At 41.3% G+C, this 27,752-nt stretch overlaps 1 protein-coding gene across 3 annotated transcripts in view; it reads right to left on the bottom strand.

Annotated features, from left to right (window-relative positions):
- ELMO1 (engulfment and cell motility 1) overlaps positions 1 to 27,752 on the bottom strand; it is a 311,581-nt gene that overhangs the window by 257,594 nt on the left and 26,235 nt on the right. For 2 of the 3 annotated variants that reach the window (XM_063325494.1, XM_063325495.1), the window contains exon 3: positions 4,398 to 4,548. In XM_063325494.1, the coding sequence (XP_063181564.1) occupies positions 4,398 to 4,475 (78 nt within the window). In that variant the 5' untranslated portion in view covers positions 4,476 to 4,548. Of the gene's footprint in view, positions 1 to 4,397; positions 4,549 to 4,917; positions 4,935 to 27,752 lie in introns of those variants that run through there. The other variant, XM_063325496.1, reaches the window with a different exon arrangement.

Below are 27,752 nucleotides of genomic sequence, written 5' to 3'. Positions count from 1 at the left end.
TTTTGAACTACATTTCTCCCCACAGTTTGAGAAACACTGCACTAAATCAATTAACAGTCCCCAAGGGTCCAGATTTAGGTCTGAAACCCAAAATGATTTGGAAGTTCCCTTTAAAAAAAAAAAACAACCCAAGATATCTTACTGGTTTCCTTTTAATATGCGGTGAAGTACAATGACTTCTCTGAAGAAAAAAACACACAATTAAAATGACATTTATAACACACACAGGCAGAAGAAACAACTTGAAAGACACTCTTAAAAGATAAATTTGCTGACTAAATCTAAACCTTAGAGAAAGCATTAACGTAAAGCAGCCCATGTGTTGCGCCGCACTGTATTAACATGAAATTGTCATTTGACAGTGCTCCTGTAAATTTTACCCACTGTACCAGATTTTGCTTTGAAAATAAAGCACAGCTTCCCTCCAACCCCCACCCCCCGCATCTGCTATTTAATCTATATTTAATGATCTCATGGATAAAAGTAAAACTGGAGGAAGAGACTGTATGACCAAGTTCAATTACAAACCGTTCCCTTCTTTAGCAACAGCGTTTACCTCCAATGGTGAGAAAGTCCGTCCCCAAGTTTAGAGAAATCTGTTTTTAGTACAACTTGTGTTAACACACAAGAGTGGATTTGAATGGGATAAGCTAAACTAGTTATTGTCTCCAAGTATCCATCTTGTGCCTCTCCTGGAAGCTACTTCCCTTGCAGCAGCAACAGCCAAACCGTAAAGCCAGCGAACAAAAGCACCCTGGTAACCTAAAACCAGCACCAGCTTACCTAAAATAATTTGTGCTGTAAAAAAGACCCAAAAGTTGAGACTGAGTTATACATACCGGGCACAAATTTAAGCAGGCAAATTTCCATCTGAACACAAGAAATAACATCATCTTATGAAATGGTTATTTCTGGGACAAATAAGAAGATAGAATAGAGTAGCCAGCATCCTGGTTCACCTGTACAGAACCCATGCAGCCTTAACTCTTAACACTTGCCAGAAAAATCAGCCAAAAGACTGCAAGAAGAAGATAACAGGCAGGTAGTATCTACCATTCATTTATTTCCCAAATTGCACCCCTAAAAAGTCCACAAAAAGACCCCAATGCGAAGTCAGACACCAAGCCATTTCCATTCCTCCCCCTACATGACAGGAAGACTTAAAAGTGCAAGATCATCCCTATAACTCAGCTCTTAAAGTAATAATCAAGTCTTTTCATTAAAAATTAATTTTGACCACTGTACTAATATTGCCAGTAGGGATTTATGCAGGGAGGAAGAGTCTAGAAGTTATTTTTTTCAAATCTATAATTGAGGAAAGTGATGAAAATGGGAGAAACCCAAATGAAAAAAAAAAACCAAGTATTCTGGAAAAGAGTAACTAAATTCAGCCAAGTCCACCTCTCGAGGAGAAAGCAGAAAAGTACATTAGCCTGCACATGCTTTAAAATCCACTTTAACACTTACAGGCAACAGCCAGTTGCTAGGTTTACTGCAACTTAATTAGTCCCCACCTGGTAAGAGAGAGGGCAGTAAATAATATGCAGTTTTGCCCACCTTTTTAAAAGCAACTTTCCAGGAAAAAAGCAGCTGTAAAACCCTGACATCAAATAGTACATTTCCATGAATGAGAAGAAAAGTTAGGCACAGAGGCTTGTTCTGAAAAACACCTAATTATGTATTAATTGTGCAGGCAAAGAGTCTCTCTAACTCAGTGAGACTAATTTTTGTATGATTAAAGTTAAAAGCATCATTGATGAACCCAGGTCGACAAAACTACAGAAACGTAGTGGGAAGCATCTACTAGAAAAAGCTCTGTTGCTCATGAAGTCCAGGTTGTCAGAAGTAATGCGCCTGAAGGGGAGGTTTTTAATGTAAAGTTTAATAACATTTGGTGGAAAAAATACTCATGAGCTCTTTTCACGCCCAACATCTTCCAGGACACCACTGTCAATCACTGTGGTTTCACAGTGACATTTCCTCATTTTGAAGATATTTTCTCCTCTTCATCGTAAAGCAAAACATGCATATACACAGCAGGTGAATTGGGATACTGTGCAACTGAATATAAATAAACGCTACCAAGCATATACAACAAGCAACCTAAAAAAAAAAAAAATTAAATTAAAAAAATCCAGATTTTCCTCTGATCTCTTATATGATATTTGTACTTCAACATTCAGAATAGCCACAGTACCCTGAAAGACAAAGAACTTGCATCACGCTACAGTTAGGTTTTTTTGTTGTTCTTTTTAAAGTAATAATACAGTGCTGTTCTTATAAATACTGTTTTTCTTGCTGGTAAGGGATCAGAGAGGGAGGAAACTGATAAGGCAAAGTTTTTAGGATATTCTGAATATATGTCAAATGGTGCTTGAATGAGCAGATCCCACTTGGGAGAGAGGCACTGACTGCAACGTCTGGTCAATGGGCAGGTCATTTCTCTTTTCTGCCTTCCTTTTCGCTCCTCCCCTTTATCATCTCTGACAGCCAGCCATCTGAGGTATGAATCATCTCCTCCACTACAGCTCTTCAACTAAATAGATGTTTTAAAGGAAAGAGACTGGGGAAAAGTTAGCATTAAGTGAACCAAAGGCAGAGCTGCGCGTTTAAAAGCATGTTATCACCACGTATGTTTTCAGGGCTCACTCCCACTCCCCATCTTCATTTCTTGTCACCACACCTTTATCTTCCATGTCAGAAAGGTGAGAGATGAAACCCTCAAACTTCATTCCCCCATTTCCCCCTGAATCAGGAGCGGGCTGCTGTTATCCTCTCCCTTTCAACCTTATTTTCCCTCTTCCTCCTCCCCATAAAGTGGCATGAGGAAGACTGCAGACAACTTGGCAGGCTGGGTCGGAAGAGTTCTACCTGACGTCAGTCAGCATTGATCTTTCTTGTCCCCTCTAAATCTTACATAATAAAGGTAAAAACAAGGTTCTGGGACAGCAAGCTAATATTTCAGATAAGGTATGAGGTATTTTTTTGAGAATTACTTTAAGCCGGTTTGTAAATTAAAAAGAATAATTTTGATATTATTTTACTGCTGCTTGGAAAGAGACTGCATAATATTTGTTTGGTTTTGATTCTCACTGTACTTGGTAGCAAAAAAGCTGTTGTTCATCATGACTAACATGCATCTTTCCCCGAACACAGTGTGCACAGTGTCTACCATTTGTTATATAAGAAGAAAAAAGTAAAACATCCTTCACTCCATAAGGCAAGAGATTTGTATCTGTAGATATATGATTACTAAAAAAGTTCAGCAAATGAAAATGGAGAAGCTTGGCAGGTCTGGAAATCAAACTACAAGCCCCTTTCCTCTAAAGGGGCTTTCACAGTGCCTAAAAATCATAGTGCTGTTATTCCACCACCCTCTAGTTCCATGTTTCTCCAAAGTTCACACAGGAATTTCCCAGGCATATGCCACCAAAGGGTTAACTAGAAGTGAAACTGATTGCACTGCATGAAGAAATTAAGATCCCATTTCAGTAAAACACTTTCAGCATGAATTTAAATTTTGTCCTCCCCAATAGAACTTTATGATGTACTTGGTCCCCAGATACACTAGGGTCTAATGCACATTATGAAATGCTTTCCCTCATTCTGAGTACTATTTACAGAAATAATAATTATTCCAAACAGGTAACATGGTGTATGATTTCCAAATGTTATGGGTAAGCTGTTAAATATTAAAGAGGTTGCTTTTAATATTAATACATATGTCACAAAAACAATCTCAGAGAAGTCCAGAACATAAAACACAGCACTTGTATAACTTGATTTGGTTTGTTTTCCCTCCACCTCCTCTCCCCCAAATTTCCTACAAAGAGTCTTTAATTCATGATTTGGAATTTTTTAGCTTCTATATGCTGACTACAACCAGTCTGTGAGGCCATTGCATTAGAAATAGCCAGCTAAACAGGACAACCCCTGAGATTCCTGTATGAAACAGCAAAGATCCTCCTGCTCACTACTCAAGTTCCAAAATCTGCGCTTGCTGCAGTCATTCAGTATGATCCTACTCCAAATGCAAAGCACTGACTAAAAATTTGAACACTTTCCACCCAGAGGTAACATTACCACAATTTTACAGTTGAACAAAGTAAGGCACAAAAGTGTTAAGTGGGTCACACAAGCAGTAAATGCCTTATTTAAGCAGCTGTTTAAAAAGAAAAAGCAAGGAAGAGAAAAAAACAGCTAAACGCATCAACAACATTAAGCAGTAAGAGAGGAAAAGGGTTACACCCCTTATAAAAAAAACCACCTTCTACCACACAGGCACCCACAGAAACATACGTGTGCATCTCAGTAAACATAAACGCAGAGACACACGCATGCAGAGAAGAACTTATTTACGTGCAGAGCCGGCCGAGCCCACATACACAGACACTTACTTGATCTATTTCCATTAACTTGGGGAAGGCACCTGGCCATTCGATCGCCACCTTCACTATATCAGCAGGAGGGGGCATTGCGACGCTGCTGTTCTTCGGAGCCAGTACAACTGGACACTAAATACTGCAGAGAGTCTCTTCTCATTCACACCTGCAGGGAGAAAGAGGAGGGGAAAAAAAAAAATGTATTGAAAAAATCATAATACAGCAGTTCAGACAGAACTCCAGCGCTGCCGTTCTTCCGTCTCCTGCATTTTGCCTGGCTGGGCAGGTGGATGAAAAACGTATGTGTGTATGTATGGGGGAGAGCAGACGCACGGCACATATTACAGAAGCAGACACAGGACACAACGCCACGACACGCTGCACACAGCTCGACAGCCTGCTAGAAAGATGGCTGAAGCACTGAAACGTACGGTGGATAATAGGCATGCATTAGATTTAAAGAGAGAAACTATTTTTAAATATTATTAAATATGCCGGTGGGGAAAAGCCACAAACTAGAGGAAGCTGCTGTTACGGTGTCACTCCTGGAGTCCCCGGGAACCTGACCCAATCGGTTAAAGCTGGCGCTCCAGGAGAAGAGATTGCCCAGGAAGTTATGGCCAGGAAACACTGTTTCTTTTAACTATAGCAATGATCTTCTGGGTGTTCACAAATAGATCACTGCACTATAGCAACCAGGATGTCAGGAAGAAGGCAGAACACACAGCAGTTTCCACATATACATACACACACGCGCGCACATATCCTCACCTAACAGATCCAGAGATGCCCATATATAAATACTTCTTTATGGTAAATCTCAGACACGTGAATACACAAGGATATAGCATACATTGACAGTGACATAATCAGCTACATAAAACGTCACAGTTCTGCAAAAATATGAATGTCAATAGGCTCTCATGTCAAATAGCGCAGGCTGTGAGTTTTTGGGGAAGAACCAAATCCCCAGGGTTTTGCAGAATATAAGTTCTGTCGCTTTTGGCTCAAAGTTTGCAACCTCGCAGTACCAACAGACATTTCTGATGCAGGTGCAGTGCCATCTGAGCTTGCAAACCAGCCTCCTGCAGCAGCCCTCTCCCAGCCGGGCGGTAGCAGGACTCACCACTAAAGTGGCAAAGCTCTGCAGTTCTCAGACACGGCAACCCCTGCACCCTCCTGCGGGCTTGTCAGCTCCTTGGTTTGCTTCGCCAAGTCCTCCGTGCCCACTGTGGCCTTTCCCACCCGCTCTGCCGAAACCCGGCAAAATGCCACCACGTATTGACAAAAATGGAGAGAAGCTGTAGAAATCCCCAGAGGCGCAGTCCCACTTCTTCTTAGCAGAAAAGAGAAGGAAGTGGTGAAAGCATGGACACATGCTTGCAGAGATACCCTTTGAAAGAGCTAAGGCAAGAGATGAGCTGATAGAATATACGAGACATCCAAAAGTGACAAACAGGTACAGGGAAAAAAAAAAGGCTCTGACCACCGTCAGCTGCTGCTTCAACTAACTCAGTGAACCACCCTTCTCCAACTGCAGCAGAAGCACGAACTCAGATCAGCCTGAACAAAATCACAAACCCACTCCTTTATAAAGAAGGTTTTTACCTTCCTCTCAGACTGCTTATAAGTGGGAGTTCTTCCAGCCTTCATGTATATGGTTCTACCTTTCCTTGTTTCTTGTGTGTCCTCTGGTCTACTCTGCCGAGGCTCAGTCCCCCACGTTTGCAAGCCCTGCGACATTCTACATAGCGTTCTCAACACGCGCTATGAAAGCAACTTAGGAACTTTAACACACCAGCAATTTATCTCCAACTCCCGCCGGCAGTTCTGGTGCCGACAGGATCACACATTGCCACAAAGCAAAGCGCAAGGCAGTAAGTAAGACAATGGGCGGTCTATAAATAAGACTGGATTGCAGGAAGCGCCTTGAAAGACTAAACAACGTGATTAAGAAACCCAAGTGACACCATCTATGTTTGGCAGATGTTACAGGGACTGGGGAATAAACACCATTAAAGCATGCTAGTCACTAAGAACAGTCAGACATTAATTTTTGGGTGCTTTTTCCCCTGGTAGAGCCTGGAGCGGATGCAAAGCCCCTGCCGCTTCTCCCCCAACATCACAGGCTGCCGCCATTTGCATCCCCCCTCGCTGCGCCGCACACTGACTCAACCAACCAGCAAAAAACTATTTTCGGTCATCTGGTTTTTACCACATTTGAGTCAAACAGCTTCCCAGAGGTGGCACAACGTGGACTGGGGTGAGGAGAATCGAGACTTGTTGTCAGCAACGAGCTGTTAATCCACCTCAACAGTCAAATGAAACTGAGACCTTTGGCGCCTTTTTGCTGCCGCATTTACGGTGACGGCATTTCCCACCTCCTCAGCAGATCGAGGCTCAGAAGTAGTCTCAGCCTGGTGATGTTTGGGTATTAAACTACCTGCAGTGCTTAAGAGGAGCTGGCTGACCCCCGTGCCTGACTGGCAGGCTTCTCCCGGCATTCCCTGGCACGGCTCCGCATCCCTGGCAGGAGGGATGGATGCTGGAAGCCTCAGCCGGAGCCTGAGTTTACTGGCCGCAACACAAAAAGAACAGCAGCAGCTCCTGCCAGACAAACTTGACTGAGGATAGCTTCAGATGAGTAAGTCCTTATTTTCAATGGTTTTATTTTCCTCCCCACCATGTTTCCTCTACGTTTTTCACAAAAAAAAAAAATAAATCATCATCTGTAGGCCACATATCTATAGAGAGAGAAGGGAGACCTATAAAACCCAAAGGATCCACCTAATGCATGGTGGAAAACACACTTTCTTTTGACTGGGAAGACAGGGAAGCAACTCAAGCACTGTCACCTCTCACCACGAGAGGCAAAGGGAAGGTAACTCAGAGCCCAGCACCTCCCCTGGCAAGTCAACTAACTCCAAAGCTCACGATGAATGTTGGAGAAAAGAAAAACATTAATTCATGACCATTGGCCACAATGATGAAAGCAAAACGGCATCGTGCAGCAAGAAATGTGAAGAAAACTTCCACTCTTACATACAAAATGTAGGCATTTAACCCTCATTTTGCAGGAGCGAGTTGTGGTCCATCTTAACAAGTCACGCAGGAAGAAAGTAAATGGTTTAAGAAAGAAAAGTCAAGGAAAGTTGATGGAAAGTTAATCAAATTCAGCTATGCAAAATAAGCATTTGCATTCCAAAGCAATGTGCAAGAGAAATTCGCCTCAGCATTCAGAAGACAATTTCAATGTGACTAGTTTTTAATGCAGGCTAGCACGGATCTCCTCCTTAATTATAATTATTAATATACGTATGCTTATACAGTCACAAAACACAAAGCAAAGTGACAGATCTTTAACTAATATAAATGGATGTAGTTCCACTTCTCCCACCAGGAGAAGACCAACTCAGAGCCATCAGCGTAGTCTGAATGCAGAAAAGCATATATAAAGTCATCACTATGAATTTCTTTCTGTTTCTCTGCAGATATACTAGTCAAATGTGCTGACGTTTTTTTCCTAGTTCCTAATCTTATGAATCCAACACAGGATCCAATAGATAATTTAGTTTCGTTCTACCTATATGGCAATGACAGAAACAAATATTGGGTTGGTTTTTTTTTTTTCTTTAGGCCAAAATAGATGTTTAGCTGTCATCACAAAATTATGATTGCAAAGAAAATTCTGCAATCTACAGTGCCGTCAATTACAAATTACCTACTATTTATTCCAGCGGTATGCAGTGTGTTAGACACTGCCCAGTAAAATAAGGCAGGCACAATCCCTGGTGTGAAAAGCTTCCAATTTAGTAAGCAATTTTCATGATGTGAATGAAGAACTAGAATCAATTTGAACTGCTTTTTTGTTATGCCAGCACCAGTCACGCAGTGAAAAGGATACGCACATCGCTAAAAGGTCTAGTTATGGAGTCTTCTCAAGTGCAATTCCTCTTTTACTCCCAGTGGGATCCGAGAAGCCCTGACACGTAAGAGCAACTTTGCAACTCATTTTTACAATGTTTATTTTCAAGGCAGAATCTGAAGGCAACAGGATGCATGTGAGGGCACGAGCGTATGAAGTGGAGGAGGGGTCTAAGGAAAAGGAAGGCAACTTCACTTTATTTTTCCTAATGCATGTATGCAGCTGTAACCTGGAGGAGGTTTGAGGAACTTCCGTGCTAAGCAGCAAACTATTTATAATTTAAGGGGAAAAAAGCCACAACCAAAACATGCCTACCACTTGAGTACACTTTCTTACATCAGTAGGGTTTTCAGAACTATGACAGATTAGCCTATTAAAATGCAAATTCTGCAAGTTATTGTTATTACCATATACAGTATATTTCTGCATTTCGACCATGCTATGCAGTACTTCCAGTGATCTACTAAGTCAGAGTAATAAACACTCAAGTTGGAAATCAAAGTATGTTAAATTTAATGCAAAAATGCATCAGAACAGACACGCAAGCTCTCAATTTACCTGCCTGGCTCTGAGGGATTAATTCAGCACGTATGCCAGTAAAACATATTGAATCTTCCCCTTCTACCTATGCATTGCACGTGGAAAACAGGATTTTATTCATGTATGAAATGAGTTCTCAGTAGAACTTTTTTGTTTTGTTTTAAACTTGTTTTGCAATTCCCTGGCACTTTCCATACAAGGATCTCAAAGTACTTTAAATAATTTACAGCTATCAGAGCACATCTCAAGAAACAAACTGTATTCTTACTCTACAGACAAGAGAAAAAGTGTGATTAGCAGTTCTAGTCGCATATGAGAACAGCAGCCTACAACAGCTCATTTTTTTCTTTTATAGAAGAGAGGGATCGTTCAAACAGCAGGCCAGGTCAATTCATGAACAGCTGGAGTAAGGAAGCTAATGATTAAAAGGCGACCAAAGGATCACCACGTGCATTCGAGAATTTAATAAAACAAAGCATGTGTGCCTCCTCCCTGGACAACAGGCAGCGTATATAGGAATCCCGTGGAGCCAGCACATATTCCCATGGCATTTCTTCAAGGTGAAACACGGTGGACAGAGGGGAGGGCCAGGAGAAGGCAGGACAGAGCCGAGCCCTGGCCGGCGGCGCAGGGACTGGTGGCAGGAGGAAAGGGACACGGGTCCCTCCGCTCGGGACCTTACGTAAGTAACCGCTTCTTGTCAAACCTCATCAGCTTCCTCCGCTCGGCTCCCGCCGCCCCAGCAAACAGAAACTAAGCAGCAAGTTCAGCTTGGAAGGTCCCTCGGGGACCAAGTCTGATTAACGATTTTAGAAAGATAATCCAACGCTGGATTAATATCCCCCAAGAGAGTTATTTTTGGAGTTAAACTGCATGACTGAACAGCCGAGTCTAAGGAGCTGTAAACACGCTCTACCATCTCCGCAAGAAATAAAAACAGGGCAGAGAAGCCAGGGGGCTGGATGTACACTTTGTGTACATAAAAAAGGCTTTCATGCTGCCTTTTTCCCTTTTGTTACGCGTTCAGCACTATTCACCCCAGAACTAGACAGGAGTCAAAGGCCCAGCAAACCCATGTCAGCAAAATCCACCGATGCTTTGCCACAAATGGAAGATAAATCTCTACCGGAGCTGTGAGCTATATTCTAGTAAGTGATGGAAAAGAGGGGGTGATCTCAGAGAGCAGACAACCCAGGGGGGCTGCGCTTCCCTCTACAGCAGCAACCAGCACTGCAGGAAGACCTGACCCTACTCAACAGACTTCCATGGTTCAGAGTGGTCCATCAGCTTCCCAAGAGGAATATTTCTTTGACGCTGAACTCGCGGGATCTGATCAATAATGCATCATTAGCCCAGGAATGCACTGGTTCCCAGTGACAGGACAATACAGAATCAATGCATCGGTTCCCAGTGACAGGACGAGGGGCAACGGGCACAAGCTAGAACATAGGAAGTTCCGTTCAAATACACGGAAAAACTTCTTTACGGTGAGAGTGACAGAGCACTGGAACGGGCTGCCCAGGGAGGTTGTGGAGTCCCCTTCTCTGGAGATTTTCAAGACCCGCCTGGATGCAGTCCTGAGGGATGTGCTTTAGGCAATCCTGCTCTAGCAGGGGAGTTGGACTAGATGATCTCTAGAGGTCCCTTCCAACTCTGAAGATTCCGTGATTCTGTGATTCAATATTATGATAAAACTAGCTCTGAACCCTTCAGGTTTAAATACACCACTTTTCCTCTCCAAAATATCTGGAAACCTAGTATTGGAGGAGCTTTTAGGAATATGGGTGTGGAATGCACAGAACAGGACAGTTTTTGTCACTGGCGAAGTCGCCCACGAAAGATGGGGAATATTCACGTGGTTATCACCTGTCTCATTCTCACATACTCATAACCTTTCTTTACAACTTCATTACAAGTATTTTACCTTTCCCACAGTTGTCTTGTTGTTCCTCTCCTTAGGAAGCATTTTGTGTCATTGAGGTTTCACTATCATTGACAGGACTGCTTTCAAAAAAGTACTCTTTAAAGCCTTTTTTCTCTCTAGTTTTGAAGGGTGCTTGAAAAGAAAAGGTGGAAGAAAACACAACAGACTGGATGTACTCAGAATACAACCGAGCAGGCTGTCTGGTCTTGCTTCTAAAGCACATATTGAAGCACACCAGAAAAATTCAGGTACTTATTTAACTTGAACTCCCCCACTTCTTGGAAAATCACGCTCGTTCTAAGGAACTAACTAAGGAACTTTTAGTTACATGTCTATAATTCATAAGAGAGGGGACTAAAACCTTGGTTTTGACTATTCAAGGTATCTGAACCTTTGTGGCAATTTAATTAACACTCATATACCATCCAGTCAGGTAAATATGCTCTGTTTACTAAAGATGACAGTATCTGAGCTCTTCAAACTAGAGATTAGGAAAGTACCAAACTCAAGTATTCAAAAGACTATTCCAAGAAATAAAATAAAAAAATAAATAAATAAACAAAAAACCCCCAAAAAACCCACGCCAAAAAAAAAACAAAAACCAAACCAAAAAACCACAGCCACCACCACACCAACAGTAACCCAGCAGTCAAAGAGGTAAGGTCTATCTAGTTTTACAAAAATGCATGATTTTTCAAAGCGGCCGAGTACCTGCCTAGCAAGTGGAATTTAAAGACCATGGTAGATATCGAGTACAGAAACAAAATCAAACACTGTTCTGAATAAAATGTTAGAATCCACTTAGACTTTTCCAAGTATATCAGGGCTTGCTGCTTCATCTGAGGTCGTTTCTCGTCAGCGGGCTGTACTCCAGATGTTTCCAAACTGAAGCAAGCAGCAAAAAATATCCCTTAAAATCCATCTGAATACAATTTTTTTTTATTCCTGCCTCTCAGTGTAGTCTCACAAAACCTGAGGGCCAGGAGGAAAGTAAAGGGAAAAAGATGAAGCCCCAATTTCAGTCAGTCGTGCTGCTGTTCTTAAAGGTTTGTAAGGATAGAATGAAAAGTTTTCAGCAATAAGAAAGCTGTAGGGGAGAAGAAAGGAAAAAGGAAAGTAGTACTGTGAAATAACAACTAAAATAAAGCAATCCTAAATGTTACAACTCAAAAGGATTGATGCACTTTTTTTTTTTTGGGGGGGGGGGGGGGGGGTAGGGGGGTGGGGTGGGTGGGGAGTGCTTTTTAATGCTTAAGCTAAGCATACTCCAAAGGAGTCCAATGTGCCTGGAAATGGAGTAAGTTTATTAGAGGCTGGTTAAAAATATGCTGAAGAGAAACAGAGGAAGTTCATCAAAAGTGCTGTGACTCAGGAAAGCAATTTTGAGTAAAATACAACTAAGAGTAAAGAAATAATAAAAGGTCACAGTCGTCTTTTCTAGCACTAGCATGATCTGGCTGCAGTACTTGGGACTTACCTGCCATTTCAATAAATCAAGGGCCTAGGAAGGACACACAAAAGAGCATCTTGAGTCAAGATGATAACACTTTATTGCTTTGCTTCAGCAGAGGCCAAATCAAGACAATGATGACTGGCTATACGCCAAAGGAGATAACAGATACAAGAAGATAAGCTCAAGGTTGGGAGAAACCCTAGACTTCCTTCTAGAAGCAAGGTGAAGCAGCAGTATTAAAAAAAACAAAGATTTTTTCTCTCTATCCATGCTTATGACACATACAGAGGAACTAATGGTATAGTCAGGAAGTTAGCAGTCACATGGAGGAAGAGAGGGCAACAGAGGTGCGTGAATGCTAAAGGAAACAACCGAGTTAACTGATAGTACAGACAGGATGTTGAAGGCTGAAACAACCGGAATTATTTTCTAAAGAAATCATTCTGCAAAGAAAAGTACTGTGAAAAAGAGAGAACACGTTGATACTCCACAGTGAATAAGCAGAGCCTAATGCTCATCATGCTTATCAGAAGTAAAAGAAACAGCAAAAGAAAACTGGATACCGTTTATGAGTCTAATGAGGACAGAAAAGTTTTGAAGAAACCAGCCTTTTGCTTCAGGCACTGACATCGCTCTTCAAAGATGACAAAAACCAAGAGAAGGAAAAAGAAACCTACCAGTAATCTTGCAGCAGAAAGCAGCTCCATCTACAGAGGTGTTCCCACCAGCACTGTTTCTCTTACTGAAATCAGTGCATCAAAACATCTAACAGTCAAAACACCCCACGTTTTCCTGACTTCTCAGTACTATACAGTCTCTGAATCCACCTCTATAGACTCCTGGCTCTCTGCCAGTTCACACTATCATAGTCACAAAGAACAACTTGCCCTTAACACTTGTGGACTTCCCAGTGCCTGCTCCCTGAAGGACATTCAGCAAAACAAGACTGCAAATGGGCCACCCAGGAAAAAAAAAAAAAAAGAAAGAAAAAAAAAAAAGGCATGAGACAGTTAATATAGACTTTGTCTATAGCTAAAACTTGTGGAATAACTTGAGCTATTCTGCATTAAAGAGACTGTATCTCCAAACAATATTGGTTGTTGAGACCAATCTGGCATTTAAATGGACATTATTAACCCCACTTTAGAAGCAGGAATACGGAGATGCTAAGGAAACAAATGTGGACACCACCACATCCTAAAAAAAACCCACTGTGCAGGTGCCCATTTGTAACACTGATCCCACCTTGCTTTGCTGGGTACTTCCCAGTCTGTGTACCTGCAGGCCTAGAACTACTGTTCTGGGGATGTCCCAACCAGACATCACCCTCCCTTTCAATGCTGACACATACCTTGGGGCCATGCTTTGTAATTCTAGATCAGGAAGAGCTTGCATACCTGAGCAGTCTTCTCAATTATCCAGACAGGTTAACCATAAGATCACTGTAAAGTAAAATATAAGCCAAAAGATACTGAAGAGCCCAAGAACAGGACAAGCTCCAGGTTCATATAACCAGAACGCATAGGGTATTTTGGAGGGAAGCCAGAAATCTTACAGAAGAAACTTAACTAAAAGATAACAGCAGCGCCAACGCTCTGCTCACCTAGCCCATTTCCAGGGGAGATGTGTCCTGCGTAAAGCTTGGTAAACTGCATGAAATGTGACACTTGACAAAAGGAGATCCGGGTGTTTTAACATGAGACTATCCCTTGCTCGATCTCTGTATTGCAAAACCACAAGTAGCAGATGACTCTGCTTGAGCAGGGGGGGTTGGCCAAAATGACTTCCAGTAGTCCCTTCCAGCCTCAACCATTCTGTGATTCCGAGTACACTGATATAATGACTCTAACCACTCTTGAAGTCCTAGCCTGCCCAACTGTGTTCAAATATTGTGGCTTTTCTGTACTCAACGAGCAAAAAGGGCTGCTTTTGTAGCAGGTTGCCTTCTATGCCATAACAAGAGTCTCTAAGCACACTAAAACCAGCTGTTGGTTACAACTTAAGAACAACAATCTCCGTAACTCTTCCCAGCTGGCATCCAAGAGCGCTCATTCAAAAAAGATCCCAGTCTTCTGTAACTTGAAGATCTTAAAGATCAAGATGAAACTTTACTTCTGATAGGAAAACTACTGTAAATTGCTTCTGTGCTACAGTCTAATACAGCACATGCAAGCACTCGCTACAATCTGTGGTAACCCCACAATTTTACTGCATACTTTTTCAACATTAAAATACACATGGCCCAGGGAAAGAGGAAAGAGTGATGCAAACATCATCCTTCTACTGGTTTGAGTCATAAGCTCTAGAGAATTATGCCGTTTAAGCAGCGGACAACAGCTGAAAAGCTTACTGTCTCTCCCTTTCGGCAGGGACAGCAGGACAGGCAATGTGTTCATTCTGAAATTGCAACCCACATGTGAACTTAAAATGCCACCAAATCTAATTTATGCTTTTATGCTGGGCTATTAAAACAAAAAAAAAAAAAAGGGGGGGGGCCAAAGGTGACAGAGAGCGCCACCAATTCATCCAGTGCAGGTAAAGCTAAAGAGAAGTGTTATGATTGTCTCCTGTTTTACTATCAGAAAAAAGTGGAAATAATTTAACGAAGAAACCTGACTCATGAAAAATACTAGCTAATTTAGTAAACACGTTTAACTCCATTGCTCAGGTAAAAAGTCATTATCAACTAAAAAGTCACCTTTGTAGTATATATCATCTGCTTCTCCAAGTATCTTCTATCTCATCAGTAACTGTAATTACAAAGGTTCTCTAAGACTCCCCAAACGGCTGCAGTTAATACTCACTGTCAAAAGCTGCTGACGGCACAGCTGTGTTTCCCTATCTCCACACTCTGGTTGAAGCTCCTGCTCCAGCCTCTCTGGGAACACACATAGTTATGCCAAGAATGAGCAAAACGCTTGCTGCTTCCAAATTGACTAATCAACAAACCCAGTGCTTAACCTTCCCACAATACATGCACCCAGACAACGCAACCGGCACTGTCTGCACACTGAGGACTGAACCGTGCCAGCCACATTTATTCTGCAAGGCGACTCGTGGCAGTTTCCTTTGCAGGAGCCAGAACATCAATTGTCACCGATCGCTGCTGCAACTCAATCAACTTACACCAAAACATCCATTCAAAATGAACCAGCACTTGCTGTGTGATGCTTTTCTCTATTATCCTAAAAACAAATAGTGCCTCAAATATTTAACACCCTCTTGATTCCACCCAGGAGTTATTGCCAAGGGTTTTACCTGCTAAGAATTTACAAATGCTAACTACAGAACAGGGAGAGGCTGGCAGCAACAGGCAAAAGGACACTATGCCTTTGGTTCACAATAACATGCATGCCTCTAACTTATTATATAGGACAAAAATGGATCCTCATAACTGTTTCAGGTTAAAAATATTGTAATACATCCATCACCCTGAGCCACCATCCTTACGTTCTCTGCTAAAATGAAATCTTTCTACTCCAAAAACCTCAGGCTTCTGCCATTCAAAGTCCAGTTCCAAAGCAAATCTGATGTCTCTCCTTCCCCAATGTCATGGCCTGGCCTCTTCCTCCCCAGTGCCAGCGCTGGCACTTGTCCAGCCGGCCAGTTCAGAGAGATGGACTCTTCAAAAACCAACCCCGCAAAACAAAAACAAAGACACGTTTTCAGCCAGATTAGCCCCTTGAACGTGTTCCCCACTCACTCACCTGAGCATCAGGACCACCACAAGGAATGGGGAGGGGCAAAGAGGAAAGGAGGAATATAACCAGCTCATCTTAAAACATCATGGAAACATGCCCTGAGCCAAAAAAGAGGATTTATTTCACCTGTGCAAAATTCAGGGCACACAGCTGAGATTCAATTCCATGGGGGAGAGCAATGTAAAAATATGCAATTACTAAGTTCATTACAGTATGTTTCATTAACTCAATGAGCTCCTTTATAATTGTAACAGACATTAAAAGATTAAAGTACTTGGATAAAATCCAAGTACATTTTTAGTGCTCTGATGATTGCCAGAGTTCATATCTTCAGAAATATAAAGTAGCATCCCTTCATCAAGTCCCCTGTGAGAGTAACCACTGTTTATCCTTTTTGCTTTCAGACTTCAGTGTTCCCAAATTAAATTTTCCCATTGCACTTGGGGGTGAGGGGTGGCAAATCGCTGTTCAGTTAACTGTCTAGTTCAGTTTGACATAGTTAGAAGTGTTTCCAAATAAAGCTGTCAACTGAAGTTGACCATTTTGAACTTCCTAGAGGGCTAACACCTGGCTGAAAAGCCCTTTGTGTGAAAATGGCAACACTAAAACAAAGCACACCACAGTAACTCCGTGGCACCTTTCATCTGCTTTCAGTAGTAATTTAACGTCAGTAGATCTCTACTGTTCAAGCAGTAAGCGTGATTTAGCTATTAATCTCTTTAAAACAGAATGGAGTCCTCTTTCTGCCCTTCAGTAAAGCTATTCTCCTCTGCTGTGAGGACTAAAACATAGCTTTTACAGGTTTGGCAGCATGGCGACAACAGTAAACACAGAGCCTTACCCACTCTCATTTTACGCTATATTAAGCAATATTCACAGGTTGTACGCTGAAAGTATAAGCATTTCCAAAAAGCCGCAGTGCGCATCTCTACTAAAAGAATACTCCCTTTTCTTTTCTCTCTCCCCCCGCTCCCCCCCGCATCCTACAGCACACTGATGCTTCAGGTTATTGGTTTTGCCGTCTTCATGATGCATTCACAGAACCACAGCCCATCAAGAGTATCGTCAGGAAAGAGATGTCGTCTTTCCAAAGCTGCCAAACATCTTGCCCTGTAACAAGTATGTGGCCACTCAGACCTCTGAAGACCAGGGCTTGAGTCCCATTTCAATTACAGTCCCCTACTCCCAACAGGGGATTCTGTTGTTCTGTCAAGAGCTGGATGTGACTTCCTTCTACCTTGCTTGGAAGGTTACTCCAGTATGTAGGGTTCACAAAGACACGTTCTCTGCAACATGCAGTTCCCAATTGCTTCTTTTGATGTGGGCATGCAAAACTTAAGAGGACAGTATACATGAGGAACGAAGGAAAAGATGGTTTTTCAAGATTTTTTTGAAGTTTCCTTTGCCCATGTGCCATTCTCCAAACTCTGAAGCAGATTCCTACTGGCCACAACACCTTCACAAGCTCTCCTCTTGGGCTGTTAAAGAATTAGATGAATTTCAGCCACTTTTCTTACCTTGCTGGTCTCACCCACTATGCCAACAACTTTGACTGGCGGGGGGGGGAGGTGGGGGATGGTGAAGATGACATTAACTCCACTTAAGGCACTTGAAGGAAATTCTGAAGCAGCAGTGCCAATAGGTAAATATGCTGCATCAGTGCCAAGGACAAAGTCTAATGCTCCCATTTAAACAAGATAGAAAAATGTATTCTTGCATTTGCAAAACAAACCTCTTGAGACACAAAAGCCCCATATTCTTATTTGACCTTGGTTTCTTTGAGAGAATGTAATCATTAGCAGCTAGTGTAAGATACAACAGAGAAAAATAAACTAAAAAAAAACCCCACCTGCAAACAGACCTTATATCTACCAAGCTTTTCCCCCACAGCACTGATTAGAGAGAAGAACTCCCTACCACACGTAGTAATCACACTGTTTAAATTAACAGAAAGTCTGCTTCAAAGACAAGGATGTTAAAGTTGGAACCAAGAACACTTGTGTTTAATTTTCTTTTATTCAAAGGCTTTGTGTGTGGCCACGTACTTGCCCTTTGGCCCTCTGCGCCTCCAACCCCCAACTATAAAATGGGGCACCACACTTCCTCAGAGCAGTTGAGAGGCATTTAGAGGCTACAGGGGGTTGTATCTAAATCAGGCTGACAGATCACCCAGAATGGGTAGCTGCCTTATTTATTCATGTGCTTGGACAGTCTGCTCGCCCAGTTCTTTCTGCATTTTACCGTTCCAGCCCTCAATGTCCTGAAAGCAGAGACAGGCTTACGCATTTCTTGCTACCATCCTCAGTTCAAATACAACACCTGCACTAAAAACCACAGAGGCAGACGCGCAGGACACAGCTTCAGAGTCTGCTGGAAACAGTCTGAGCTCTTTTTAGCATTTCAGAGCACATCGCTGCAGTTACTTGTCAGATGGGGCTTCTCACAAGAATCCCAGGTACGGACTTTGGGATGGGACAGAAAGCAGTAAACCATTTTGTGCCTATATTAATAAATGTCTTCTAATTCTCTTACTCTGCCAAATTAAGTTTCATTACCAGCACGAAACGACAAATACGTTTCTAGGTGGATTACATACCTTAAAACAAATGAGCAAGGGAATCTAATTTCCCAGGCAAAATAAAAGCATCACCATTACGTTCATTTAAGCCAAGACTGAAAGAGCACACAGAACATGCTATAGGGAGCAAGTCTGAAGTCTCATTGCCATTTTTCTTTACATATAAAGCTCTTTTTCCTTATGTTAAGAGTCCCTGAGGTACACATGAATGTCTGCAGAGCCAATCAAAATGCAAATACTCTGAAATAGCCTAGTGAGCAACTACTGCTCGCCTCTTTACCACACTCTTCTTTCTACTCAGGCTTTCATCATTTAATACAGGTGACTTCGCAAAACACTTTGTGCTTTGGTTTTAGAGCCCTGAAAGTTTAAGATGTTCTCAACTTAGAAATAACCTGTCATCTGGCTCCTTGGTTCAGTCATTCCCGGCAACTGCCTTATTTTCAGCACACACGTAACAGGAAGGGACCACTGTCCTGTGACAGTTACCTCTTTCTGGCCCCAAATAATCTCTGTAGTTTTAATACAGTGAAATTAATGCATGGCTGCTGGCTACCCTACCCTCCCGCCTTTGCTGTTAGTCATTTAATTGCTGAAGCAGAAATACAGATGTTAAAAGAGACAGGCACATGACAGAAAACACTTGCCTCTTGCTTTGAAGACACATAACATGTCAGCAAGATGAAAAATCCCACAGCTATGAAGGATCCCAATTTTCTCAGGGTAAGACGCTCAAAGCATCTTGCATGGAACCATTTCATCTCTAACAAAATCAAACTGAACTATTCCTGGTAAATTGAGGAGCTGTCTGTTTTTAACAGTTCCTTTCTTAAATCCATCTCTATTTCTCCTGGTTCATTAACCAACCTTATTTAAGAAAGAAGAATCATATCTTAAAGGGAAGAAGGCAGCAAGGTAGTTTTGCCTGCCACCAGTCAAGTTAACTGCAATATGAATTGCTGCTTTCTGTTATGAGAAAGCTCAACCTTGCCAAAGGTTGGCAGTTTCCTCTAGCAGCTGAGAAGTAATAGGCCTTGTTGAGCACGTTTTCCTTTTGAGCAACTACACGTGTGATGATGTATGCAGCACAGCTATTAGCTTGCGTGGGGGAAGGAAGGGCTACAGGTCTCTGCTGTCAGGCTGTGTCCCTCTAAATTTTCAAGTTTGCAAAAATATATTATATTTTTATATAGATGAAAGAGCTAGCAATGACGCCCATGAGAGCTGCTTTCAAGCATTTTAGATTAAATGTCATCTACAGCATGATTTGACCTGGATTTGCTTTTAGATTTTTTAATTATTGACTTATTATATGTGCTTTAAAAGCCATTGGAGGCAAAAAAGTCATTTGTATTCAAGATACTATTTTTGCTTTTGTATGGCTTTTAAGTGATGACAGCTTTAAGACCCACTAGAGTAAGCAAGGATTAGACTTTAATGTGCTTTCCTTGCTTTTAGTATATAAAAGTTTCACATGAACAACCCTTAGAAAGAATAGCAACTGTCAGAAGTTTTACTGTGTTCTTTTGAACAAGGATGAAGTGGGGAAACGCTCACTTATTTATTTATTTTTAAACAGGACATTCATTCATAGAAGAAATCTAAGCACAATACTCACCTTTAGCCTAGGCAGTACAGCTCATCTCTCTCACCTTTGGGATTTTTTTTCCCCTTTTCTTTTCTGACATCCCCTTACATGACCCATTCTCCACTCCCTCAAAGAGATTACATTCACACACACGCCGACTATTTTTCTCCAGGTGAAGGTTTTGTACCAACTGCTGTGCTTTCATCTCACCCGAAGCACATCCCAGCTGAGATGCAACAGGGACACTTCACCCCTCCCCAGTCCGTCTCTCCACTTTTGAGGCTTTTAAAGCACAGAGAAGCAAGACCTTCACTGGCAATTTGGGAATTTCAGAAGTGCACATTGGTATTTCATTCTTCCTGTATTTTTTTTTAAATGTCAGATTCAAACAACCTATGCTCTGAAGAAGCCAATTACTGTAGCTTTCATGAAGGTTAAAAGTTCAAAAGGAAAGCTGTTTTTTTCATTTAGCAGCCTCTTTCAACAATTCCGATAAAAAGAGGCCAAAGAGCAAAGCGGATGTGTAGGTATGGCAGCAAGGGAGATGAGGGGATGGCTCTCAAAGTTTTTAATTCTCTTATTTATGACTCCCTCTCTTCCACCAGGTTCTGACCTTACCCTCTTCGGGGGACACTGTCCCAAATGCCAAATACCAGCAATGAGAAAAAGCTAGGAGAAACACACATTTCCTGCTGTCTTCCTCCACGCACTCAGAGCAAACAGTCCCCAAAGCACATTTTACCCTGAATCCTTTGGGAAAACGTGTCCCAGACACGCAAGGCATAACCATGAAAATTATACCTCTTTCTCAAGCTTGCAGGCTTACTACGCCTTTTCTCAAAATCCCCTTCCTGCTGACAGATATAAATCAAGCAAGCAAACTTACTCTGTGAAGTCGAAACTTCACATGGCCACAAAAGGCTTGCTTTTCTTTCTTTCTTTAAACGTTAACTTTGCACACGAGCATAAGCACCAAAAGTAACACACTGAGTATTATCTTGCATTGGTTTTTCTAATGAAAATACACTGTAACCACAAAAGGAAATGCTTAGGGATCAGTAATGAAGGGACTGATTCATATGCCCCAGAGAACAAGTGCTGAACAATGTACACTCAGTGAGATTTCAGCTTTATCCCTTATTAAAATAAAACCACGTGCCTGATCTTTAACCCACTTTGATTTATTAATGTTTTTGCTTTTCAAGATTATGAAAGTAAGTATGAACAGACAAGTCAGAAGCAAACAATTCATCATGAAAGCCTTATGCACCAAACACTAGAAGTGCCATCAATCTTACTTCCTCTCTTAAAAACACATATTTAGTTTTGAAGGGAATTCCAGTTTGAAGGTCACAAAAGTAGGCAAAGGTCACAAAAGTAGGCTGATGCAAACAATAAAATACTACATCCCAAATGTAACATAGCCTCTGCTACTGTACACAGACATCAGTTGGTCATCTGTCAATCCACTAAAATGCCAAATGCATTTGAAAGATATTAACATATCAACAAGAAAAAAGGAAGAGTCCTTTGAAAAGGTCAGAGATTTACCGTTTCTGAGTTGCGCATAAATAAATCCTCAAATCCAAAGAACGACCGTGTGCTTTACATCGCAATGTCTTATGTTCCAGACACCTTCCCCACCAGAGTCCTTCGCTGGAACGCAAGCCTGGATTAAAGTCACAATGCAGAAGAAGGTTTTATCCTTTTGTCCGAGTCCTGTCCCAGAAGATATTTGTTCTACATTACAAACTGTGTCACATTTTCCATGGGGCATTCAGGAAACTCCTAGTACAAAAACAATGAACGGGATGTTGCAGGTCAGGATAGAGCGACACTCACTGAATGAGAACATTTGAGGAAGCGGGGGGACCTTACACAGTCTTCTGTTACTTGGTGTCTTCTTGGTTACAGCCCCTATACTTCACAGAGTTCATATTTGTGGGATAAGCAAAGTTTGCATGCAGCCCTTGCTTGGCCAGACCCGTCCCTTGGTTTTATAAGAATTCAGTGCCCCAGCCAACTTTATAGGACCCTGGCAACCATGAGGCAGCTGTGACAGCTTCAGCCAGTTCACCCCAGTTCATGCTGTTGCTCTTGGACTATCTGTGCACCTAACATTGGCATGTCTACCAGTCAACCGAACACAGGACGAGAAGCCTGTCGTTTTGGTTTTTTGAACATTTCTGCTTATAAAACTAGCACTGCTCAAAATCATCCTTGTAAGTTAGATCTTACCTACTACTACATTACTACTGTCCTGTGGCTGGAAATACTTGGAGCATTAATATTCCCACAGCAACAGGGTAGCTCCACAGAATGCGAAAGCAATACCTATATGTTGAAGCTTCCCACACCCACAAGGAGTTCATAAGGTGATGCTTACCTCCTCACTGGATCTTTACTATATAGGAAGGCCTTTGCACAGTACTTCAGTTAGATCAAAACTTATGCACCCTCCTGAAACACCTCCTGGTAAACCCCATGCTCCCACCTCTTGATGGATTCCACCTCAGGGCAGGTGCTATGGGACCATGGGAGGGACCACAACTCTCATCCTCCCCTAAGCCATGCTGGCTGTAAGAGAAAGGAGCCACTGAGAACCCTAATTCTTTAAGGAAACGCTAAGATATAAAAACCAGTGGAAGTACTTGAAGAACAGTAAGCTGCTGAGCACTGCTCTTGCTTCGTAAAGCGGTCACCTTCGTTTTACAACAACAAAGCCCCAACAAGCATTTGCAGCGGCATGCATTTCTAGCTTCCCTCTTTCAGATCTGGTTTTATTCATCAGACTTTCCACAGGGTAATCCTACAAGAGCAATTCTAATGCAAAACTTTCACCATCAAATTGAGAGGCCTAATTTGTGGCCACAGCTGTGGCCTGTTATCTGTACTTCATCACTCCAATTCAGCACAACACAAGCTCCATAATTCTTCAAACTCCCACATGCCTCTACACCATAACAGCAATTAATTTGCCTCTTCCAGCCTACGCCATTAAAATAAAACTGTAACATACCACAATCTGAAAATAAAACAAATTCAGCCCCAGCCCTACCTAACCTCTTCATAATTTGAGGAAAAGACCTGCGACTTCAGCATTTCAGAACTGGGACTTTTGTCAGAAATTATTTTTATTTATATGCCTACTTTTAACAATTACTGATAAATCTGAAGGAGTAACTTCACATTAGCACCTAAACTATACCATTTGCTAAACTTTTTACAGGGGCTTGGAAAAAAATTTTCTGCTATAGTCAAAACAAAAATAAAACTTACTGAAATGTTTTCATATTGACCTGGAAGAAAAAAACAAAAACAAAAAAAAGCCCACCAACTATTGCACTACAAAGAATTTAAGATTAAATGGCAGTTTCAAGGACAATTCAGTCTAAGAACTATCACCCTATAAATCTCTGAATAGGGGTTCATTTGATAGTGTCCTCATTAGGTGAGCTAGGGCCATTAAAGCCTTTCCCCGATAACACAGTAATTGGCTTTTCATATCAAGAAAAAAGGTTCTCTTCCTTTCATTTGCAAAGAAAAGTCAATGGCTTTTACAACTCCACCCAACGGTAAAGTTAATCAGAGGGAATAACACTTCCTCATTACATCATAAAAAGAAACCTCACTTCAAAGTAAAGATTATTTTAGTCTTGAATAAGTTTTTAATCAAAAAGGAAATACACATTAAAGCCACTGTGATTTTATTTGACCTTCTCTTCACTAAGCTTACTCAGCTCCATTCTCTCCTTTTGGAAGCAAGTATAGTTCATAGTAGTTCACTTATATTCCATATGGAGCACAGGACAAAAACACTTTGATATTTCCCTTAGCAATAAGACTAGCAGACCAGGCAGGAGTCTAAGAAGGAACACACCACTTCCAAAATAAAACTGCATTTCCTAAAGTAATTAAACATCCCGTGCGTGTGTCACAGCCGTACCACTCAAGAAGCTCAGTGATTTAAGAGGGAACTCAGAATACAAACCCTGAAATAGGAAAGATCCTAAATATGGCACGTGTCCCCTCATAAGAGGCACACTGCTTTACAAACTATTAAGGCATGCCCTCCAAGTTTGCTGGACCTCCATGAGTTTTCCTGAGGCTTAACCAAATAGTAACTGTAGCCGCAGCAATCTCCAAAATGGTTTTTCTGAGTTTTCCTAGAGAACCTTTTCAACTTAACTGTGCAAAACAGAGAGTGCTTTCCAGACTGTCTTTCCCTTCCCTTTCTGCTCCAGATGCTTTCTAAAGGCACCTAATCCTAAAGTTTGCTACCCCCATTACATAAACAGGAATCAAGAACTACCTTTCTCAGCTGATATTTGTGCTCTTCACTGCTAAGGTGACTATTTAATCTGGCTGCTTTAAAAAAAAAAAAAAAAAAAGATACTGTTTCATTAATTAGTGTTGCACAGCAATTTTAAAAGAACCATTGCTAAATGCACACTGGTAGCACCAGAGCAAACTCACACGGGTAACCAATTAAAACAAATAAAACCTAAAAGAAACAACCATTTCTCACTGGAGATTTAAAAAAATAAAATAATAATAAAAAACACACATACACAAAAAACCCTAGAAAAAACAACCCCCACAAACAAACCACCACCAGCCTTTCAGAAACAAGCCTCAGATCGTAGCTGTAGCGCATAACAAAAGATGAGATTCAGAGACAATGGTTTTATTGCACATTATAAAATGTCTCCATGTTTTACAGACCATATGTTACTTGACTCACTCCTTCCCATAGATGACTGCCTTCTTCCTTCTTTTGCTTTATCATCATGCTCTTTACTCTGCAGATACCAGCTATCCTTTTCTGTCAGATGGATACAGACCTAAGCAAGTTCAAAGCACATGCTCCCTAACTTGAATTTAGTTTTGAAGTCTGCTGCCTGTACTTCATGACAGAAAACAGTTTTTTTGCAACTTAGATTGTTTACCTTCTCCAGCTACACCAATTATACTAATGAGAGTTATTACCCCCATGAACAAACCTTTTTTTAATGCAGTCATTTAGCTTCATGAGCTCAGGCTTTTAGAATAGCATCAAGAGTTGATATTTGCAATAAAACCACAGGAGCTGGTTTCACTGCTAACTTTTAGTGAACCCAAAGCCCTTCATAAGGATGTTCTGGAACTTCCCAGCTCCCATATTATTGGCATATACTATTAGGTATGCAAATATATATCATTACCCAGGTACAAACACATTCTGTGACTTGTCCATGGGCTTGTGCTCACTGCAGCAATTCAAGGACTAACTTGCACAACACACCAGTACTCCCCTCCACTGAAATTACTGAGCCAAGACCGTTCATGATATAAACTGATGCGAGCTGCGCAGCTGGGGAGCAGAGCAGAGGTTCAAGGCACAGACTGTAGCTGAGGTAAAGAAGTCTCTTGGTTTGGTAGCCTATCTGCATTTTGATGAAGCATGAAGGACCTCATGCATCCTCCGGGGTCCTACCACATAGGAGGAGGAATACATAAACTGCCAAACGTACCATTTACTTGTACGCAACTTTGCAACGTGGCAACTGACAATGCGTTCCTGCCCTGTTGATCCAGGCGCAGATCATCTGCATGTCGCAGTCAGAGCTTAAAGTAGAAAATAAAAGTAAATTTCTTTGCTGTTGGTTTCCATGAGGGAAGGATTTCACCACTTAACTCGCAAACTCAAGGCTAGTGCTACAGCCATAAGAGCAGCTTACATACACAGCAAGGAATGCAGGAATAAACGAGACACAAGAGGCAACCAACTAACTACTGAAGTGTGCAAAGTCTTTATTTCTTTAAGATATCGCATAGATTCTGAAGATGACTAAGAATTTTATTCATGAAAAATCAACCCCAAATAACTCAAAGAACATTCAGCGTGGGAGGTTCTTTTGCAAAAATTAAATAGCAATTGTGATGAAATAGTATCTTCTGCCGAGCTACCAAAGAATTTACATTTTGCTCATGCTCTTACCTAACTGTTTATAGCCAGGAACCATACACAAGGGAAACTAGCCAATTTGTTATCTCAGAATGCAGAGTTATTTCAAAAAGAGGGGGGAGGAGGAAGAACAGAAAGCAAAAGGAAGGTTAATTTTAAAAAACAATCTTAGGGCAAAATTCTTATTTCACAGCAATCCAATAGATCTAACCTCCAGTTCACATCAGCTGCAGATCTGCCCAGAGCCAGTTTTAGCAATATTTCAAAAAAATGCTGGCTAAGTACAGAGCACGTTGGATCTGCTTGTATTCAAACTCGTGATCGCCAACTTATCGGTACCCACAGCCGATGCCTCATGATTTAAAACTTTGTGTCTCAAAAGTGCTGCCAGAAGATGACAAGAAAGGCTATTAGCACAAATCAGTAATTGCTAAGTACGCTCTCCTCCCTCACCTGTGCTATATTCATGGGAACGTAATTTTAGTAAGTAAAGCTATGAGCTCCTTCCTTTCAGGCACAGCATCTAGATGCTTCATGAACATCAGCAGGTCAACAGCTACAACTCTTCTCCAATACTGCCATTAGAATATCTGTATTTTAAGGATCTTAGTTTTCAAAGCTGTTGGTAACTTTTAGGGAAGAAAAAAAAAAAACACACCACCAAAGAACCTGAAAGAAAACTTATTACATATACTGCATAGTTAAAATAACGGGTTTTTAAGGGGCTTAACATTTAACCTCAGCCTGAGGGAACACAACTTCTCAGTTGTCATACTGTTGTAAATTCAAAATGAAAAAGAAACCACAGCTATATCCTGGTTTCTCTTTAAAAATGTATAAAATCAATTCTCCTATTTAAAAGGTCTTTTGCTTAGCATTAAAACAATACATTTGTTCAGCTGAAGAGATCAAACACTGTCTAACTCCATCAGTTTAGGACAATGTGCTATTATGCTTCAAAGTCACGTGTAGCACATATCAAATGAAACGTCAGAGAAGCAAGGCATTTAAATGCATATTTGACATACTTTTTGCAACTCAGTATGTTTCACTTCTCAATGGGGCTGTGGGTGGGAGAGGAAAAGGTTGGTTTCTTATGGATTTGAGTGTAAAGGCATCACTTGGCAATTCAAATCATCCGATGTTACAGCTGCCCACTGCTAGATGCTGCCACGTACAGCAAAAATACACGCACCATTCTGCATATTCAGAGGGAGCACTTACAATCGCTGTCTGTCTCTTCATACACCAGCATTACATAGCCCTCACGCTGCAATGCCAACATGAGTAATTTGTCATTAAACTTTCAAGCTGCTCATTCTTATTTGTGCATAACAATATTTACCATTCTCAAGTACCCCATGTCACTGGATTTATATCAAGCCTCAAACAATGAAGAAAAAGCAGTGTCTTTTGAAAGGTCCAAAGTTGCCGCTGGCATTTTGCAAACCAACTTCTACAATGTTACATTCTAGTCAGTCAAAGTAAGGTTTCTCTCACATTTTGTCTCCACTTCTGTAAGGGATAAAAATCCCCATATTTACCACCTGTTGATTAATGCGTGTATATGTCCCTCATCTAATAGTCTGCAAAGGATAGAGCACGTTTTATCTTACACAAATATACTAAGCCAGGTGCAGAAAAAGCAGAGGTAGATGCCTGAACTCTATGACACATTAAAACCATAGTTTGTTTGTGTCTGTTATAATTTTAC

The sequence above is a fragment of the Chroicocephalus ridibundus genome, chromosome 2, assembly GCF_963924245.1.
Source record: "Chroicocephalus ridibundus chromosome 2, bChrRid1.1, whole genome shotgun sequence".
Lineage (NCBI taxonomy): Eukaryota > Metazoa > Chordata > Aves > Charadriiformes > Laridae > Chroicocephalus > Chroicocephalus ridibundus.
Note: the sequence above shows the minus strand (reverse complement) of the source record. Positions and strands in the feature narration are given on the sequence as shown.